The sequence below is a fragment of the Mixophyes fleayi genome, chromosome 2 (assembly GCF_038048845.1).
Source record: "Mixophyes fleayi isolate aMixFle1 chromosome 2, aMixFle1.hap1, whole genome shotgun sequence".
Classification (NCBI taxonomy): domain Eukaryota; kingdom Metazoa; phylum Chordata; class Amphibia; order Anura; family Limnodynastidae; genus Mixophyes; species Mixophyes fleayi.
In genome coordinates, this window is record NC_134403.1 from 195,822,635 (window position 1) to 195,844,140 (window position 21,506).

Genomic DNA, 21,506 nt, shown 5'->3' on the forward strand with positions numbered 1-21,506 from the left:
CGCCCCCTGCAGCTCTGCCAAAATAAAAGCAATTCATAAAAGACAGCATTATTGAGACCTGCCCCCTGCCCACATCACTAGGAAGTGATGGGGATCCAGGAGAAATGCCTTCTTTCCCAGAGGTCCAGGAGAACTACAACAAATTAGGAAAACCCTTGGTATTACCAGGTAGAGTAGGCAAGTATGATATACATTGGTGCAAACCCAGACTCTGATTTTTGGAATTGCCTCATGCTTTTATTTTGGCAGGATTCCTGGTTCAACTGGAAATGTCATGATCACTTTAGGACCACTAGCTTCAATAATTGTAACTTTGCCCGGTTCCTATCACCTCTGAGGATGTGTAAAATCGGTAAAAAAAAATGGCTTTGTGCTTCCCCACTAACCAGGGAATTCCATTGTTAATCCTTTGAATCACACAAAAAAAATTCTAATTTTGGGATATGAGCGCTCTACAAGACCCACAACTGTGCATAGTCTGCATTCTGCACGAAACACCCAAACTTTTGCCATCTTGTCATGCAGATCCATGCACTAAAAAATGTGCATGTGTGCAAAAATAGACTAATGATGTCCCAAAACATCATTGTGCTATTTGTGCATCTGTTATGTTTTCAGAATGTAGTTTCTGTTTAACTCTTTAGTAAAACATATAGAAAAGGTTCCTTAGTGTATCTTGTATCCTCTATCTTGCAATGAATCCATCATACTTCAAGAGTGCTAAAGGCAAGACAACCCATTAAAGAGAACATAATAACCCCCTGATATACACTGGCGATGAGTGTGGGGTGTAGTATGGTGATTAAAATAGATGTAATTTTTTTTTATATTATATATTCTCCTTTTTTCCACTGAATGTAATTATGTTTGCGAGTACACCACCGCAGTATACTTATGCAGTAGCCCTGAGCGGAGCCATGGACTGACGCCCAATATTTTATGTACCTCATTACATGCTGAAACAGTAATATTTCTTAAATATCATCTATTGAACCCTTTTGCATTTCGAAAAATGTAATGAGACATCTTTGTGTAGGAGTTTTGTGCAGTGTGACCTGTGTTAAAGCTTACAGGAGAGAACTTTACTATTTTGCACCTTTAAAATCAGTTGTGTATTGTATTTTGTGTACAAATTAATTTACCACTTGTGCTGCGTGCTCAGAACTGTAACTACACATTTCAGTGCCCTGGGCAGCAGAAAACACTGCAGTTCCACCCCATTTTGGTGGGATTAGATGATACTGAAGGAAGCATGGTCATCTTACTACCTAGCCCTTTAAAAGCGATAGACCACCCTCCAACCCTGTGCTACTCTCCTACCTGTGCTTGTAACTTGACTACCTGCTGCTTTTAGTGTCTCAAGCTCATTGCTGCTTTGTCGGATTGTGGAATGTTAGGGCCCTGTTTGAAAAAGAAAAAGGTACTTTCCACCTCCTGGAAAGCTGGGCTATGGGTGAACACTCTAGATCTCCCATCCCTTAGCCAACCCAACATTAAATCAGTAGCATCTACATTTAACAATTATGTCTCCTTTCCCTCCCAAGCAGCCCATCATTAAATTAATACAATTTTTTGTTTAACAAATAAGCTTCTTTCCCCCAACCAGCCATAACATTAAATTAACAGTATTCACATTTAGTAAATATCCCTTTTCCCCCCAACCAGCCTAGATATCAACTTAATAGCATTCAAATTTCCTCCAAACAAGCCCTGACGTTAATTTATTAGCCCTTTCATTTAATACAGACACCAACTGAATGAATCGCCTTCTCAACCTCACTTCACTCACCCCACCAGCTCCTACATAATATTAATACCCCCACATGCAACCATTGTATTACTCCCACCAGCACCCACATGACATTAATATGTCCCTTTAGCTCCACAATAAACCGTTATCTGCTCTCCAGTTGGAATGATGGATCTACTCAGAGACAAGCATTTCCCCTCCAACTAAGGGGTAGAAACGGAACAATGGCTTTGGGAAGTGTGGAAAAGTGAGAAAAATGACACAAGCCGCACCGAGTGAGGAATGACGTTGGACCACACTCCGACTGTCATTGTTACTGATAGTCCCAGAGGTCTGATCTACTCCTCACTGACATCTAAGCTGACGCTCCCCCTCAGCCTAGAACCCTGGGCAGTGGCACATGACTCACTGCTCTAGTTACGGCCCTGTGCAAGTTATACAGCATTTCATTCCAGACCAGGTGCGAACTCGTGGATGATTGTAATACCCCAAGTTAAGTTTCAGAAAACATTGCATATACTTATTATTTTAGTTGCAAAAACATAATATAGGCCTTTCCCACATATACACTGCACTACATACACAAATATATAATCTATGTACATCATTAGATTTGTATATAAACTAAATTTAAATCTAATCAAAATTACATTTACATCATAACCATTATTGAAGTCAAAGCAAATCCAAGCAGTCACTGAAACATTAACATTCTAATCAATGTGAAAATACTGTGTACAAAGAGTGAGTACTTTGTAATAATTGCAGCCTAGTGCTGTCACTCTGTTTCAATTTAACTCTATGGGTCTCCGTGATCTGTTTTTCAAGCTTTTGTACACTACTAACCAATACAGTTGTTATTATGGAGATATTATTTTGCACAAGTACATAACTTCATAACAGACATTACTGTAATAATATTCAGAAACATATATATATATATATATATATACAGCGGTAAAGTCATTATAAGAAAATGCATAATTTAAAAGTCAACCATGGATCACAGGCTGAAAATATTACAAACTCCTGCTCTAATGCAACTGTTTTTTTTTCTTATTGTGCCACTCCCTCTTCCTATTGTGCGCCCATGTCACTCAGACTCCTTGCTCTTATTGTTTGTGTCTGTCACTCTCTCTATGACTGTAACTCACACAGGGGTGTATCTAGCCATTCTGCTGCCATTCTACCTGATGTTACAATTGAATGGTGTCCTTTCCATCCCTCATACAATAACCATCATAAATCTTGCTGTCTAACACAGTTGTCTCAAATGGCCTCATTATAAGCACCGCCTGCACTTACACTCTCTACTCTTATTATTTGTCCACTCACACTCCCTGCTGTCACAGAGTGACTGACATTCACCGTATACTCTGTCCAAGTTTGCGCTACATTAAAGTGTTAATTCATGTCTATCACACAAGTAATTAGATGCATACCCGACTTACTTTCGAAATCCAGGAAAAAATGTGGACAATTTTCTAAGTCTTTGCCCAAAACCTTAATGAGATTTCCCATGACCCGTGGACCTAAGAAAGACCAGAAAGACAGGTTAAGAGAACAATCATACACAAATTATACATACATTTCTGTACACCCCGATGTTGTATCAGTCTTAATGTGTGTGCAATATCCCTGGATGTCTGCCTGTCCCATAAACTCACAGAATGAAATGCATAGTAGCTCTTAAATGTAGGTCTCTCGCTTACATTCTTCAAGGAAATGCAGCTTTCTGTGTTACCACTTCTGTTTTTGTCTATTTCTGAGCTGAAGGAGGAAGCTGGGAGTCAGTTTGTATTCTATACACTTCCTGTGTGAAAGCTACACTGTGATCAGCACCCTAAACCTATCTGTGCAGATACATATACCTTACTGAGGAGGTGTGACAGACAGTGCTTCCAGCACAGCTACTACTTCTCTAGTAAAATGACTTTCAATCACACAATAATCAGGATCAGTAAATACAGTGGAGATTAGAAATAGAGAGAAGTGAATGTTGGAGCTAAAGAGAGATAAAGATGGTTTAGTTGGTCAAATCTGTGGTATGTGAGATGCACACAGTGTAATGTGATGAAAGCGAGACTGTCTTTATGGTGTATACAATCCTGATTTTATAGCCAAACTATGCGTATGCCTAGGACAGCAAAGGAATGGTTTTGTGTTATTCTTATTAATAATTGTCACATTTTAGGGAGCATTTGTCACAATGCCTAGAACTGTAAATACAGTCCTGTATAATGTATATGGTTTTCATCAACTCTCAAATGGGAAGAAAGCACTGGGGAGGTTTGAGACGTATGTATATTTACGCTACTCTAGTTTCCATTGAATGACCACGATGATCTAATAATAAATCAACCAAAAATTATAAATAAACGCAAAAAATGTATCATATGGTGTCTAATTTTTTTTCCAGAGCAGAGTGCTCCTGGCTAGCAGTTGTCAATACGTATTATGTTTTATTTTTATTTATTCACAATGGATTACGTGGTGGAAGTGGTAAACAGGGTTTTGGCTGTCTTTTTTTTTGCAATGTTTGTGCATTGCTTTCTTTTTTTTACTAATTTATTATATATTATAAAGTGGAGGGGTCTTAGTGACCACATTCTAATTATATTGGGCCCTTTGGGGGGCAAAGTTGCCACTCCTGAATCCCTATTTTCTTTAACATTACCCCAGAACCAACAGGCCAGGGGTGTCAGAAAGAGCCCCATTTCTTTTCTGGAGGTCATAGTCTCTTGGAGTGGTAGCCTCTAGGAAGTGAAAGGATGCCGCCATTGATGTTCCATCCCTGCAGTGACCAGATTGGGTCTGGTTCGCATTAAGACAGGCCGACCCCATGCTACAGGATTTCCCTGTTACAGTTTGAACGATCCAGACAGTCTAGCCTTTTGCAGGTTTCCACTTTCGCAGGGGGACCCCACACTCGTCCCCCTGCTTTGGTGAGAACCAGACTAGCTGTGTAGCGCTGGTGCTGGTTATGGATTTTAGGGGGAGTGGGGGATACATATTAAATTATTTATTTATTTTAACATTAAAATATAGAGAAATCATTGTCATTGTAAACTTCCACGTGTCAAAGATACACCTCATGAAAGGTGCATGTAAAGATATTATATAACACTAAGTAGGAAGCATCTTAACTTGGTGTACATGCCCTTACTTTACTCTTCGTGCACACGGCCTCCCCCAATCCGCCTCATTCATGCCACATCCTAAGTCACTTATATAAACAAATAAAATTGCGCCGCTAGCAGCGATGGATACTAAGCATAGTTTTATTTCTTTTAAAAAATAAACAAAAAAACTGCAAATAACTTTTTGTTTTTGCAATAGTGTTCTCTGTGGATGACTAAGATGTAGAATAAACACTGCTGTGGAATATATGTGGTGTAGGCTCTAAGAGAAGACATTATAGCAGGCAGTGACCACACTATGTAATGTCTGCACATAGAATTGCTGCTTTTCACTCTGCATTCTCCACAGCTGAACATTGATAGTCTGCTGTGGTCCAAGTATTTTAGGGTTTAAATGCTACCTGCATTCTGGTAATACGTCATGTGTGATGTAAAAAAAAAGTGCCCATGTAAATAGATGATCTTATGGAGTTTTAAAATGTGATGGTGTTTATAGAGTGACATGTTTTCTATAAGCCAACGTCTTATATTGTCATAGATGCCATCATAATCTCACCAATTTCAGCTCTATGACCAGCAGCTGGAGAGCAGTCACCTGGAGTCACTTCATTAGCACATAGATCTGCAAATAAAAGTAAAAATAATTAGTAAAACAACAAAGGAAAAAGTTGCAAAGTTTGTCAACATTCTGTGACTCTTCACTACAAACCTATATCACAATTCAATGGGCCACAGACATAACACTGCAAGTTGCTCTATAGTAACACTTCTCAGCAGAGCCTGTCACCTCCCTGTACGGATGTTTAGTGCTATACTGTGTTTCAAACTCCAACATAGGCTGCCTAGCAAGCTGCATTATCATTATTCTAAATCAAGGGTGGCCAACCCGCAGCTCTCTGATTTTAAAATTGAGGCTTCTGGCTGTCAGCAGTGCTCTGGTGCCGACAGCCACAGATCTGACAGCTGTCGTGTCATGTGACCTCCTCTTCATAATGCATGGAGGTCACATTATGATACACTATCCAATCAGGGAAGGAGAATGTATAGTCTGCTCTCCCCCCTTCCACAGTGTCTGTGTGAAAGGTGTGACAAGTAAGGGGGATTTAAGTGGCTGTTGGCATTTGAGGATATTTGTTGGACTGTGTGGAGGTTTGACTGGCATGTATGGGGCATGTGTTGAGGCTGATGGCATGTATGGGGCATGTGTTAAGGCTGATGGCATGTATGGAGCATGTGTGTAGATCTCATGGCATGTGGAGAGGCTTATGTGTATGTAAGGGGCATGTGGTGAGGTCTGGTGGGAATGTGAAGAGGTCTATGGGGCATGTTGATTATTTATGACTTTTTTATCCCCACTTCAACAGTTTCTTCCACAGCGATTGTGGATACAGAAGCAGAGGGAGCTACTGTGGAGAGACTGTAAGTCCCCTTTGACCCCTCCTCCGCTGGACACAGCAGCGTGGTAAGAGCTGTGATGAGTTGATTATTATTCTGAACATTTTGCCAATATTGGATATCTTCATTTTCACTTAGCAAGATATTGTAAATTGTGTTATATATTCAGAGTATGTGTGTGCATTATATATGCGCATGTTTATACATATGTATATGCACACATATATAAAAGGTAAAGCCATCTCCTTGCCGTATCTATGGACATTTTTTATCTCTGAGGCTCCGACTGGTTGGCCACCCCTGTTCTAAATGCTCCATGCTTGAACTGCAGAGTACAAAATTACTCTATACATTGATTTCTTGCTTCTGCCAATAGATGCATTTCCTGTCTGTAGGCACACTTCTCTGTATATCACCGGACTGTAACACTATAGTGGAAGTGACATAATTAAGACCAATAGCTTGTTTTTGTACACAACTTTCACTTCTTTTTTCTTTGAAGCATAATACAGTTTATACAATATCTTCTCCCCTTCTTATTTAAAAGCAGGAATGCTATGTGTATAACCTTAACTATTGTATTTGTTTCACTTAAATAGCAGGGCATCATCATCATCTATTTATATAGTGCCAGCAAATTCGGGAACGCTTGGAAACTAAAATTTGAAACAAACAGTGCAGAAAACAATACTGGGCACTGCAGACAGACAGAGAGTTAAGAGGGCCCTGCTTGCGAACTTACAATCTATGGGACAAAGAACCATTGCAGTACAGTAAAAATAGTTATTATACAGATGCATAAATGCAGGGTTGAAACACTCCATCACCATGCCCCGGTTCAAAATTGGGGGCAGAGGCCTGGCAATGCCACTCCATACTCCTCTCTGCTATTCTGAGTATGCACTGGGCTTCGCTGCTTATCAGTTGGGCTCCCCAAAGCTCCAAGCCCCATAGCCACTGCATTCCCTGCAACGTCAGTATTTCCCCCACTACATAAATGTGATATAAATGCCCATCTAGGTCTGTTCCTGACACCAATCACTGCATTTAAAAACATTTTTTGTGACCAAAAAAAAACACTTTATTAGTTTACATAGCCAGGGTAATTACCAAACTTACATAATATATCACAGCTATTCATTTTAGAGATACAATTTACATGCTATATAAATTAATTCATTAGGAATATAGGAAAAAAGTTAGAAAAAAAAAGAAACTAAACGTTAAGTCTACCATAATTGTTGTTTCATTTTGAAAAGATGTTGCATCCACAAAGCTGGGGATTATTGATCTACTACCACTTACTGTCATTTCTTATGGTCATATTATCATCATCAGCTATTTATATAGCGCCACTAATTCCACTGCACTGTACAGAGACCTCACATCATTCCCTGTCCCATGGGGGAGGGCAGGGACACACAGAGACTAGGGTCAATTTGAAAGCAGCCAATTAACCTACTAGTAAGTTTTTGGAGTGTGGGAGGAAACCAGAGAACCTGGAGGAAACCCACGCAAACACAGGGAGAACATACAAACTCCACACAGATAAGGCCATGGTCAGGAATCGAACTCATGACCCCAGTGCTGTGAGGCAGAATTGCTAACCATTAAGCCACCGTGCTGTTATATGTAAATATGAATACAATTGATTGAATGGTGAATTCATTTGAATTTCTATCTTCCTTCTATACTGCTTTTCCTGTGAAGTCTACCTGGAACCAAATGATTGCAATAGGGCTCCATTCTTAACATTGAATATCTTCCATTCTCCCCAAATGCTAATATATCATGATCCCAACAGAGAAAGATTATTCACTTATGGTAGCTTTGGTTTATTAAATGTAGATAGTTTTTAAATGACTTTATAGTACACAAGTTAATTCAGGTAGTATTTACATATACCTGTGGGTTTTTTAAATGTTGAACCTTTCTACAAGTTTTGGAGATGACTCTCCTGGTACCTAAAAGAATATGATTTACATTCTCCAAAAGGTTCATGCTAGCTAACCTTGGTTGTGGGCTAGGTTCTATTTTTTTTTTTTTAGCAACATCTTACATTGAAAAGTGTTACAAAAATTCTTGAAAGATACATAAGTTACATAGTATACATATATCATCATCAACATCAACATTTATTTATTTAGCACCAGCAAATTCCGTAGCGCTTTACAATTGGGAACAAATATTAATAAGACAATACTGGATAATACATACAGACAGAGAGGTTATATATATATATATATATATATATATTATATACACAAGTTAACCTGTGCATGATACTCATGCATTCTAGTCAAATCAAGCTACTTAAGGTGTTAAAAAGGTTCTTGTCATGCATTTGGGCCTAGCCCAGGCCTCCTCAGGGGAAGAGTGTTACTTCCCGACGCAAGCGCCCTTTTTTAACGTGGTTTTGTCCACATGTCACCACCTCATCATTTTTCTCCATCACCTCATCCTTCATCTTCATCGTCACATCCTTCATCAAGCTACTTAAGGTGTTAAAAACTCCCCACTGTCACCCTCGGCAACCACCAACCACTCCCAACTGTCACTTCTCCTTCAAGAAATATATAGGTCAGTGTATAACTCTGCCCAGCAGGTGGCGCTGCAGCTTGGTTTTTTTTTTCACACACGCCACTAGGCATTTATATAGTAGATATATAATGTACAACACTCTCTCACAGTGCTTTTACAATAGGAAGTTAACTGCATTAATCTGGTACTATAAAGATGTTACTTTTTAACATTTCAAACAGTAGGGGAGGGGGTATAAGACAGTGGGGACGAAGAAAAGGAAAAGGTGTAATATAGGATTATAGGAGAGAGGGGGATGTGGGGAGAAAGGAGATGTCTGGGAGAGGTAGTGGTGACAGTACATGCTTAGGATCGGAGGGTATGGGGGTGTCAAAGATTGCTGAAGCTAGTGTGAGGACTGCTGTCCAGTACGGGCGTATTTTGGGACAGTCCCACCAAATGTGCATGAAGGTTCCAGTTGGTTACAATTTCTCCAACAAGCGGCACCTATTTGTGGGTATGTAACGTGTCATCTGGAGGGAGCATAATACCAACTATGGAGTAATTTAATGGCATTTTCCTTGATGCGGACATTTATGGAGCAGCACGCTGTCCATTCATAAATGTCCGACCACTCTTCATGGTCTAGTGTTGTCCCCAAGTCCTCTCTTCATGGTCTATTGTTGTCCCCAAGTCTGTTTCCCACTGCATCTGGAAGCCGGCTTTCACATCTGTGGTGATGAGTAGAGTATTATACTGCATGGAGATAAGACCTTTCGAAGATGGGCCGAAGAGACACAGATTCTCAAATGCAGTGGGTGGTCTGGATGACAACTGGGCTTTGATCATTTCATAGTAGTGTCTAACTTGTAAGTATTGATGGAATGGTCCCATCGTAAACCCACATCGGTCTGCTGAGTCTGAGAATTGAGGGAATGTTGGAGTCTTAGTAATATGATTTAACAGTAGTACTTTGCCCACACTTGACAACTTTGTATACATGGAGCGTGAAGGTCCGGGGGTGAAGGCAGGGTTAGACCATAGGGGTATTAAAATCGAGGAAGTGGGAGAGAGAGATGCCAATCTATTACATCGGAACCAAATTTAGAGGGAGAGGGCCATTACTGGGTGAGTTTGGACAGGAGCTGGGCGTGATGTAGTTGGGGGCCAGAGAACAGAACAAAGTGGTGTGTCACCTAGTCAATCTTATTCTATATCAACCCCTGGGGAATGCCATTGTACACATTGCGCTAATCGTGCTGCATAGTAATAGTTGCGAAGGTTGGAGATGATGAGGCCACCTGCTGTGGTGGGGTGTTGCATGATGCGGGCAGAGATCCTGGATCTCTTATTTGACCAGACGAATCACATTATAGAGATTTGTAACATTTAGGGTTGAGGAGGGGACTCTAACAGGGAGGGTGTGAAATAGGTATAGTAGTCTTGGGAGCAAGTTCATTTTCACTGACGTAATCCGTCCGATCCAGGATATTATAAGTTTATCCCAGGATACCAAGTCTTTTTTAATACAAGCTATGAGCGGGGGATAATTAACTTGGTAGAGACTATCCACCTCTCTGGTGAGTGTTATACCCAGATACCTAATGTGGTTAGAGTTCCAGTGAAAAGGAAAATTCAGCTCTAAGAGTTGTTTCAATTTAGGGGGATATGAAAATCAAGGATATCTGTCTTAGCTGTGTTGATTTTGAAATTTGATATTGTAGAGAAGGTTTCTAGTTCTTGAAATAGATTAGGGAGCTGTCACGGTCACTAAGGTTCTCGACCCAGAATTCTGCCAGTAGTTTTCACTACTCTTATCCGGCCAGTAGATGAGATAATAAGAGATGTAGTTATATTCAGTGGATGGCTGGTATTTACCACAGAGGTGGCGATGATTATCCGGAAGGTAGATTAGATAATAAGAGGTGTAGTTATATTCAGTGGATGGCTGGGATTTACCACGGACGTGGTGGTGAAGTATCCGGCCAGCAGGTGAAATATAGTGGGTGCTGCGATGATCAGCGAGAGGTCTGCTGAGAGGAACAGGAACCACAGGAGAGTAGATCATAGCTACCACAGCGAAGTGAGGATCAAGAAAAGACAATTAGGAGGAGGTCATAGGTGCCTTAAATAGGGGAGGGCTGACAGGTAGCCAATACGAAGTGAAGAAAGGTTATAAAGTTCCTTCTGGTCTGCACATGCGCAGAAGTATTCTCAAGATGGTGGACGGCCGCGGCGCTGCACGGGTGCCGGCAGAGAGGTGAGTGTCCTGGATCTAGGTCCAGAGATCCGGCGAGTGACAGGAGCGAGGTCAAAGAGTTGGTGATGGTGAGAAGTATATTATTTGCATAGAGTCTTGTGGGTGTTAGAAGGTAAATGTTTGCCAGTGATATTTGGGTTCAAGCGTATTTTCATGGCTAGGGGTTCTATAACCAATGCAAATTAGAAGGGGGGAAAGGGGGCACCCTTGTCAGGTCCATTTCAGATAGGGAAAAAAGGGGAAGAACACTTGTTCACCTGGACAGAGGCAGTTGGGTTAAAGTACAAGGCTGAAACCCCTTTGAGGAAGCGGTCTTGAAAACCGTAGGCAGTTAAGGTCTTCATCATGAAGGGCCAGCCAACACGGTCAAATGCCTTCTCGGCATCTAGTGATAAAAGGAGGGAGGATCTTTCGCTATCTTTAATGTGTTGGATAAGGTCTATGGTCCTCCTGGTATTATCAGCGGTCCCTAGGTTCTATTTTACTCATTGTTTTCAATGTTGCTTTCCAAAACATCTGTAGACTGGGCAGCTTGAAACTTTCTTCTCTGCCAAATGTCAAACATGATGCTCTGGCAGTTCAGTTAAGATATTATTGTGGACTAGGAGACCCCAAAAGAAGTGTTACATAGAGGGCAACCCTTTTAACTTCTTAGTTGATTGAAAATGATTTACATGGAATTGCTGCAACTTGTCTCCACTTTAAGTCTATACAAATCTGACTCTGCACCTTCTCCCACTCTTACGGGCACATATGATTACAAAATTTCTTGCTTGCTATTACTGATGATACACATGCTGCAATGCATTTTACAGTTTTTGTGACTAAAGAATATTTTTCAAACAATATTATACACACTTATTTGAAGACAATATGAAAAGAAAAAAAGCTTAAATTATTCATATACCTGTTCAAATGAAAGCAGTTGTATTGTGATAGAACAGGTATATTAGCCATTCAATCCCTACACCCTGTCTAGTTCCCCTGCAAACAAAGCTTATTGATTAATTGTCTTATCCATGGATGATTGACGTTATAAATTTAAGGGCACTTCTAATCATTAGCGCTGTTGTATGTGGAACTGTAGAAACACCAAATCAACTAAATGTTAGGGTTATATCTGTCTTGTATCTTGCTGGATGGGAGCTGATTGGAAGAATCCACAATTTAAACCCTCATCTGTCATGCACTCAATGCCAGTGAAATCTGCACCAACATTACTTCAGAGCTATTGTTCATATCTTGCATTGCCTCAGACTGTATTAACCTGCACCAGCATTTCTCCAGAGACAGTGTTCATATCCTTCCATTTCCTCAGACTGTGTAACCTGCACCAGTATTTCTTCAGAGATATTGTTTATATCTGTGCTACAACAAAAGACTACTACTGCATGATTAAACCATTACATTGTGGCTAATTACTCATCCATGCATTACCTCAGAGCTTGTGCTTTTCCTGTCTGCTCTTGATACCGCAAAAAACTATACCATTTTTTTTATACAACAGAACCTCGTTATCCTGTGATTTCCTAACACTAGAACACAGATAGCTTGATTGAACAGTCACATGGCCTGTGTAAATCAAATTTGTGTTATAATAAAATCACAGGATCAACCCTTACTTAAAACTAAGTAGAGACAGCAACACACAGGGCAATCCTGTATATCCTCCAAATATAGCCCATAGATGCCAACATTTCAAACCTCCCCTCCAAAAGTGGATGGGAGCTGTGAGAGAGGCCTACCCTTCTGGGAGTCTCCCGGACATTTCTGGAAAGTAGGCATGTGTGATATAACCACATAAATTGGTAACCAAGTTGGACAAGATCTGGCCATTCTACGTAAGTGGTTGAATCTCTTTCAGCGTATCTTTGCCTGTTATTGTAGTTAGAAGATGACTGCACATACAGCCAGATAAGTGTTATTTTCCATACCATAATACCCAATAATGACCCAATACATTTTAATCAGATGACTATAGGGTGTCGTAGTCATTTTTGGGCCACACTGAATCACTGCCATTTCCTATTGCCTAGTGTGAAACAAATCAATGTGATCACATGGGGACCTCTTATTGTGGTCACTAGATAGGTGTACATACAGGCAAACAGTATTCAATTATAAAATGATAATGATCTTTTTGATTTAATTTTTCAGGCATTCAATCATTTACACAGGGCAGTTTGCCAATGTGTGAGTATAGACATCAAATGGTTTTCCTGAAATAATTCCAATTGATTATGATTAAAGATGGAGTTGATATAAGGTAAAGGTTTGCAGGCTTGTCAGGTATTTTTAACTGTGTTGGGCACAGTAATGTATGGTTGCTCAAAGCAAGCTTACATTTCTGGTGGAAAGTTCTATATATAAATAAGTAAATCCATCCGGTAGTTCATCTTTTTTGATTATTGATTGTAGGGCTTCCCTCAGCTGGAAATGTTAAATACCAGGAAAATTAATTTGACTCAAACAGCTTTTAGTTAAAGTAAAATATTTTAAATGTTTTTTTTCTATAAGATTATTCCTTATATTATAAAGTGTCAAGGTAGTCAGCAAAAATATTGTTTCGATATTTCTATACTTTTTTGAGTTTTTATTCCAGAGATGATGAATTCTACACTAGTTCTGCTTGAATGTAAATGTAATTTTTTACAAACTCCCAACCATATTGGCTTTGTTCTATCTTTTCATTTTCAATCTCTTGAATCTTAAACTCTCTATAGGATGACTTAAAGAAGACCTCCAATCTCCATACTACTTTTCAACAATCACCCCCCTCCATAGCTCACAAATTAAACCTGGGGGGGGGGGCATATTTTTTAGTTGCTTACCCCTTGGTGGCCCCCCGCTTTATATATTCTCCAGGCCGCAATCCTGTCAGGAGACCTAGGTAAGGTCATGTATTTAGTTCCCCCACAGTCCAAGCAGGTGCCAGACATAGGTCCATGCCGCATTATCATACTTTGATCTCCATTTATGAAAGATGACACGTTGTTACATGGTTGCATAAGTACCACTCAAGTAGTTGATACTTTAAAATAATAAACAATTATGCATTAAAATAATAAACAATTAACAATTGATAGGGGCAGCGTTGGGCTCTCCTAAAGCTCTGAGTCGTGGTGGCTTCCACATCCAGTACACTTTTGTATTGCTATGTACGTGTTTTGCTGGCCATACATGTTATAATGCAGCCAAATCACTGCAGCCTGAGCAGATCATAAAACAATTAGGTCACAAAATATTGGCCAAATTGCATATGGATTGCAGTAATTCAACCTGATCAGTTTACAAAGAAAGTGGCCACACATGCTAGCCTAGCCATTAAGGGTTGACCAATGACCACCCAGAGTCAGCTTTTCCAGCCTACCAGATTAAAGAATCCCTTTGTCTGTTTGAATGGAGCTATATAATGTGCAGTGTGAAAAACAGTTTGGTTTCGTTGGTGTGTGTTTCTGGCATTACACCATAGAGGCCTTTAGTTAACAGCTCTATGGATTGTGTTAGTGCTCTATAAAATAAATACATTTTAATAATATAGGCTAAATGCATACTGAAAATGAAAGACATGAATTGCATGCAAATGACACATATAATTGAATATTATATGAAAAGATAACGTTCCAGCCAAGATTTAACCCCACCCCAGAAAAAAAAAGGAACAAAAAAGGGACAAGATTTTCTGATAGATCTGCTATTATATATACACTGGAAAGATAACATATATTTAAAACTAAGTTATTTGTATGATAGTAGTTTATTTTAACTTCCTCGAAGCAATACTCATATAAATTGTTCTTCATTTGCTTTGTTCTATTGCTCCAGCATCAGATAATGTGCTAGCTGTTCATGCTTAAACTTCTTTTGCAGACCATTAGAGGGTCACTCCACTTTGTGAATGCCCTGTACCACTGCACTGAGCCGCAGACAGCTCCCAACCTTCTCTCTCTACTGCCTCTCCCTCTGAATCAGCTGTGCTTAACACAGTGCAAATCCATTATCCAGCATCACTAGGGGGAGCGAAGACTGTAAGGAGGGGGAGAGAGGCACAGTGCGGCAATAGAAGTGAAGGAGAGAAAAATGGAGGGAAAAGGGAGAGGAAGCAGAGATGGAAAGCAAGAGAGAGTGATGGTTAAAGATGGAGAGAACTCAGCAGGCACTAGACTCGGTTCCCATGTAATACCTAAACATGGTGCTTCACAAACAAATATCGAGCTACCGCATTCATATTCACTATGTATTCTACACCTTGCAGTATAGACATTTTGCAAGACAATACATGCACCCCGAAAGTACAGACAATCATTTATATATACAAATATACCTTGCACCTTGGTATAACCACCTTATACTGGACATGATATCACACTATGTTATATACACACATTTCATAATACAGAGACAGTCCTGGATACTCCCCCATTGTACAGAAATGCAAATATATTAATTTTATATACACATACATTTGAATCAGATACCTAATCAGATGCATTATAACAATATTCCTATGTGGTATATACAACATGTTATAGTGGGTAAATCATGCAGTGTGTACACCTGTGCTGCAGTCCCACTATATCTTTATATTTCACATCTTCAGTACTATGGAAACCCCAAATCATTTGCACATGTAAATTTTCATACAAATTGTTAAACCTATTTCATACATATATGGTCATATATCTATATATAAATATCTATATCTATCTATCTATCTATCTATATATATATATATATATATACACACACACACACACACACACACACATAGAGAGATATGGCCAGTGTCCCCTTCTCCCCCACACACTCACACACAGCACTCACCACACAGCCGGCTGCAGGAGCGTGTGAGGATAGGAGAGTCAGCAGCACAGTGTAGCTGTGTGTGTGTGTGTGTGTGTATGTCTCTGTACCAAGAGTCCTGCAGCTGCTAACTGTGCAAAATACATCACAAAAGCAGACACCCTCCCCCAGACCAACTGTGACGTCTGCATGGGCAGATTAACTGCCTGTATGCTGAGATGTTGCAGAATACCCCCATGCATCAATGCTCTGAACCTTTTTCCTAGTTTGATACAGCACACCGTTAACCCACTCTATCTTGACTACTACTGTAAGCTAAAAACCTGCATGCTGTTCATCGCTAATGCCAGATAGCAATTGGACTCGTGTCCCTCAATGTTACCTGGGCAGCTTTGTGTCTGTCACTGTAGTGGCGCAAAAAAGGGTCAAATGCTAGGTCACTTGCTATAAGACGCAATTCAAGATTCTAAATGTTACACCCAAATTAACATCGATAAGGGTTTCACACTCCCAGAGTTCATTCACAATTTGAATTATGAATGAAGAGCCCAATGGCCTGTATTAAGTATACAGGAAGGGGATTCACTGAAATAAATGGCTGCAACGGATAAAGATGAGCTCTCCTCTGTACTAAAAGAGGTTACTATGGAGACAGAAATAGGCAGCCAATTAGATTTCCACATACCTAGTATAATATGTGGCTGGCCAATAAGGAGTGGCACTGTGGTTAGCATTGCTGTCTCACAGCTTTGAGGTCATGGGTTTAATTCTAACCATGGCCCTTATCTGGTAAGTTAATTAGCTTCTGACAACAATGGACCCTAGTGTGTGCGGTAGAAAATTTAGTAAGCTCCAATGGGGCAGGGTGTAATGTGAATGATTTCACAGAATAGCATCTGAGTGCTCCAAGATGGCTGCCTCACTCTCTGCAACAATGTAAAATGCTGTTAGTCCTGTTAGGAGGAAGGCGCTATATAAATAATTATTATTATTTCTGAAAGTACAAAACATACTTTCATCAGTTCCAACAGTATTTGTGCCTCTTTCTGGGCAAATGTGTTGCTTATGCAACACCTGCATGGATGTCAAATTTTGAATCATCTTTTGGAGGAGGCATCCGCAGTCCTACAAAATTAGATGCAAATTGATTTTTTGTGGGCACAGCACCAAAACCCTAATGTGGTGTAAACCTTCATATGATTGAGGCCCACCAACAGGTGCATTTATGCACAATTAAAAGCATTGCACTTTTGTAAAGTAGTAAGTACTAATAATGTATACAGTAGCTTATAACGCTAATATGTTAAGATAATGGAATAGGTATAGAGTATAGGGTTATAAGTGCAGTACTAATACGGAGAGAAGGGAATCCATGTACACAAAATATCAATCAATAGTACCCCTGCCACTCCGTCATCACTGTTTCCAGTGGTTTTACCGTCTCATCTGGAGGTTCCTTTACTGTTGTTCATCACTTTCCTAAGCTTTGCTACAGCCTGCAGTTTTAGCAACAAACCGTGCACAGCAATAGCTCCCATGGTTAAAGACAAGGCATGCTAGGGAAGCCAAAAAGGGTTAAAACACAAAAACAAACTTTTCCGAATATGGCTACCCAGATCTCAGTCTGTAACAGCACTGAATAGAACAGTTTAAGACCTCTCAAATAAGTGACACAAAGCCACTCCACTCTTCTGTGGCCCAACATGCATAGCTACAGGACTAACTAAAGTGGTAGATATCGGTGCCATGATTAGTTGTCTCCCTATTACAGGATACTGTATGATGCCCACAAGCCATGTTATTAGACAGAGTGCACAGAGCCAGGGCCATCTTTTCCATTGGGCACGATGGGCAGCTGCCCGGGGGCCCCAAGGGCAAGGGGGCCCCATAGGCACGGCTCTTAATGAGAATAAATAATCCTGCAAAAGAAAAAAACCTGCAAAAAAACCCTTCATGGGTCACTGAGCAAGTACATCTATCTATCTCTATCTCTATCTCTATATATCTATATCTATATCTGTATCTGTATACATCTATATATCTATATCTATATCTATATATAGGGGCCACGGTGCACTGCTTTGCCCAGGGGCCCATAATGTTGTTAAGATGGCCCTGCACAGAGCTCTCAGCCTGTGAGCATATGGTCAGCAAATGACAGACCAAGAGATATGATCTCCAGAGTGCATTCATTTCAGATGAAAGCACAAATTTTCTCTGATGTGTCATGGATAACCCTACAATAACATTGCATGCTTAAACCTACACTGATTTCCTCAAGTAACAACAGATATCTTCCAGATAGTGATACCTCCTATGCATCCTAGTGCATAGATGGGGATCTATACATACTTTAGTACAGACGTGTCAAACTCGTGGGCCACAGGCCGCATGCAGGCCAAACGCATATATCTGCGGCCCCACCAGGGCCCATATTTTTTTTTAAAAAATAAATAAAAATACTTATCTGACGCTGCGGAGTCTGGCGCCCTCCTCGTCTCCTCCCTTCACACTGAATGTTGGGCTTGACGTCATCACGCCCGATATTTGCAATGAGGAGCGCACAAAGAGGAGCCATGAGAAAAGGAGAAGAAAACAGAAGAAAAGAAACGAAAACAAGAAAAAAGGCAATAGAAAGATAAGTGAACGCGAGAAAAAACATAATGGAGAGCACAGTCTGGAAACAGAGGAGATAGATGAAGGGGAGCAAAAGCAGCATGGAGGGCGCAGTGTGAAACAGGGGAGACAGGTGAAGGGGACAGGTGAAGGGGAGAAAAAGCAGTATGGAGGGCGCAATGTGAAATAGGGGACACAGATGAAGGGGAGCAAAAGCAGCATATAGGGTGCAGTGGGAAACAGGAGACAGGTGAATGAGAGAAAAAGCAGCATGAAGGGAACAGTGTGAAACAGAGGAGACAGATGAAGCGAAGCAAACGCAGCATGGAGGGCACAGTGGGAAATGGAAGTCAGGTGAATAAGAGAAAAAGCAGCATTAAGGGAACAGTGTGAAACGGGATACAGGTGAAGGGGAGCAAAAGTAGTATGTAGGGCAAAGTGTGAAACAGAAGAGACAGGTTAAGTAGAGCAAAAGCAGCATGAAGGCTGCAATGTGAAACAGAGGAAACATGAAGGGGAGCAAAAGCATGGAGGGCACAGTTTGAAACAGGGGAAACAGGTGAAGGGGAGCAAAAGCAGCATGGAAGGCACAGTGTGAAACGGGAGAGAGGTCAGGGGGAGCAAAAGCAGTATATAGGGTGCAGTGTGAAACAGGAGACAGGTGAAGGGGAGCAAAAGCAGCATGAAGGATGCAATTTGAAACAGAGGGAACATATGAAGGGGAGTCAAAGCAACATGAACGGCGCAGTGTGAGACAGGTGAATGAGAGAAAAAGCAGCATGGAGGGCACAGTGTCAAACATCAAGAAGAAAACGTCAAACTTTATTTATTTTTTTTCTTAATAGTAAACCTTACAAAATTGCATATTAGACTTTTTCTTTTTCTTGTAGCCCACACAATCTTAGACTTTGATTATTTGGCCCATTTGGTGTACAGTACCTATTCCAGAAAGGTCTGTTGACATCCGGAGTTGTTCCCAATGATGGGTGCTTGTGTCACTCTCCAAGCTGTGATGGCTACTCTTTACCGATGTGGGCCAACCTGACACTAGTGGGATTATTGAATGTCGGATGGTCTCATACTAGGTAGATCTGTAGTATTGTTACATTTCATTAATTACTTACTGGATTTTTTGTTATTTGCATTGCTAAGGTATGGACTACCTTTAGATCTTAGGCTGCTTATTTTTAGTATACTTGTTATTAGTTCCCAGCGAGCTACCTGTGTGCAATCTTTTTGTTTTAAAGTCAAACCAATGGCTGAGAACAGTATGGGTGAGTTCATGTAAATGGGACACAATTAGATGTAGAAGCATTTCTAGATACTCCTTTTAGGTATGTTTTATGAACATTTATTTGTATTACCTGACAATTTCATTTGGACTACTGCAAGGAAAAAAATTCCCATTTGATGTTGTAATCCATTTTAAAATAACATGTTTGTATTTAATTTGTATTTTTATTTAATTACATTGTATATTGAAAATGTGACTTTTGCATTTATTAATAATCCTGACACTATTCTCTCCTGTGTATATGACATTTCATTATATTATTATATTATGTATATTTAGAGTAATGTGATTTTAGCATTAAATACTAACACTGTCAAGCCACATCTCTACACTCTCTCAGTGCTATCATGGGAAATAAGTACACACAGTGGCAGACCGGCCAGGGTGTCAGCTTGCCCGTTGGCAAACGGGCCCATGATGAAGTGGGCCCCCTTAAACATTAGACAATATGTTAAAAATGTTAATGATCTTTTAGTAGCTTGAAATATAATAGAAGTTCCAATATTATTACTGTATGCGACAAAAATTTATGTTGTATTACTATTTTAATAAAATAATTTTTAAAATATACTTTATATGTAAAAATATAATAAATCACTTGTCTCTGAAAAATAATTCTGATTCGGGTTATGTGAGGCCCACACATACATTATATAGGGTCAGGACTTTACTATTGCGAAAGCTTAGCTGGGAATCCCAGCCTGGGATCATGATGTGCAGCCGGAGTCAATTTTGTATTGAGCTATTGCAAAGACAGCAAATATTTTTCATTGAGTTGGCCTCAGTTTGAGTGTGCTTCATCAGCTGTTCACCTCATGCTTGCTGTGTTTTATAAAAGTTATGTATTTAATTAATATTTTTAATATACTGTGAGCTACCATGGCCAGTATAATAGTTAAAATTACCGATGTGGCTGATCAGCATGATCATATATGGTGCTATGTCCATGTCTTGAATTTGGTTATAACTGAATCAACAAAACATTGTATGTCTGCAGTTTCTTTTTTACAAGTTGCTCCAGAATTTAACAAGTTTTGTGAAAACATCATACAAAAGGAAGAACAGACAAGAACATTTGATAATATTCACAGCAGGGCATTGGAATTTGTAAATAATTTCACAGTTGAATATGGATGAGAATCAAACATTGAGGAGTGGTCCCCACAATATAATAAGAAAACCATCAACTGGTCTTATTTACACCAAAAATTGTACCTGGACTGCGCAGAGAAGTGGTCCCCACAATATAATAAGAAAACCGGCATCAACTGGTCTTAATTACACCAAAAATTGTATCTGGACTGCGTAGAGGAGTGGTCCCCACAATATAATAAGAAAACCGCCATCAACTGGTCTTAATTACACCAAAAATTGTACCTGGACTGCGTAGAGGAGTGGTCACCACAATATAATAAGAAAACCATCAACCGGTCTTTATTACCCCAAAAAATTGTACCTGGACTGCGTAGAGGAGGGGTCACCACAATATAATTTAAAAACCCTCAAATGGTCTGAATCCCACCAAAAATTGTACCTGGACTGCGTAGAGGAGTGGTCACCACAATATAATTTAAAAACCCTCAAATGGTCTGAATCCCACCAAAAATTGTACCTGGACTGCGTAGAGGAGTGGTCCCCACAATATAATAAGAAAACCATCAACTGGTCTTAATTACACCAAAAATTGTACCTGGACTGCGTAGAGGAGTGGTCACCACAATATAATTT

General features: G+C 39.9%; 1 protein-coding gene across 6 annotated transcripts in view; it reads right to left on the bottom strand.

The window, feature by feature from the left end:
* Window positions 1–15,926, bottom strand: part of LOC142138533 (CYFIP-related Rac1 interactor A-like) — a 36,698-nt gene extending 20,772 nt beyond the window's left edge. The window contains exons 1-3 of one of the 6 annotated variants that reach the window (XM_075195275.1): window positions 15,890–15,926; window positions 5,447–5,512; window positions 3,193–3,282 (exon numbers count right to left, since the gene is read on the bottom strand). In XM_075195275.1, coding sequence (XP_075051376.1) covers window positions 3,193–3,271 — 79 coding nt within the window. In that variant the 5' untranslated portion in view covers window positions 3,272–3,282; window positions 5,447–5,512; window positions 15,890–15,926. Of the gene's footprint in view, window positions 1–3,192; window positions 3,283–3,417; window positions 3,527–5,446; window positions 5,513–15,889 lie in introns of those variants that run through there. The other 5 variants (XM_075195280.1, XM_075195277.1, XM_075195276.1 and 2 more) reach the window with 5 other exon arrangements.
* Window positions 15,927–21,506: the final 5,580 nt, after the last annotated feature.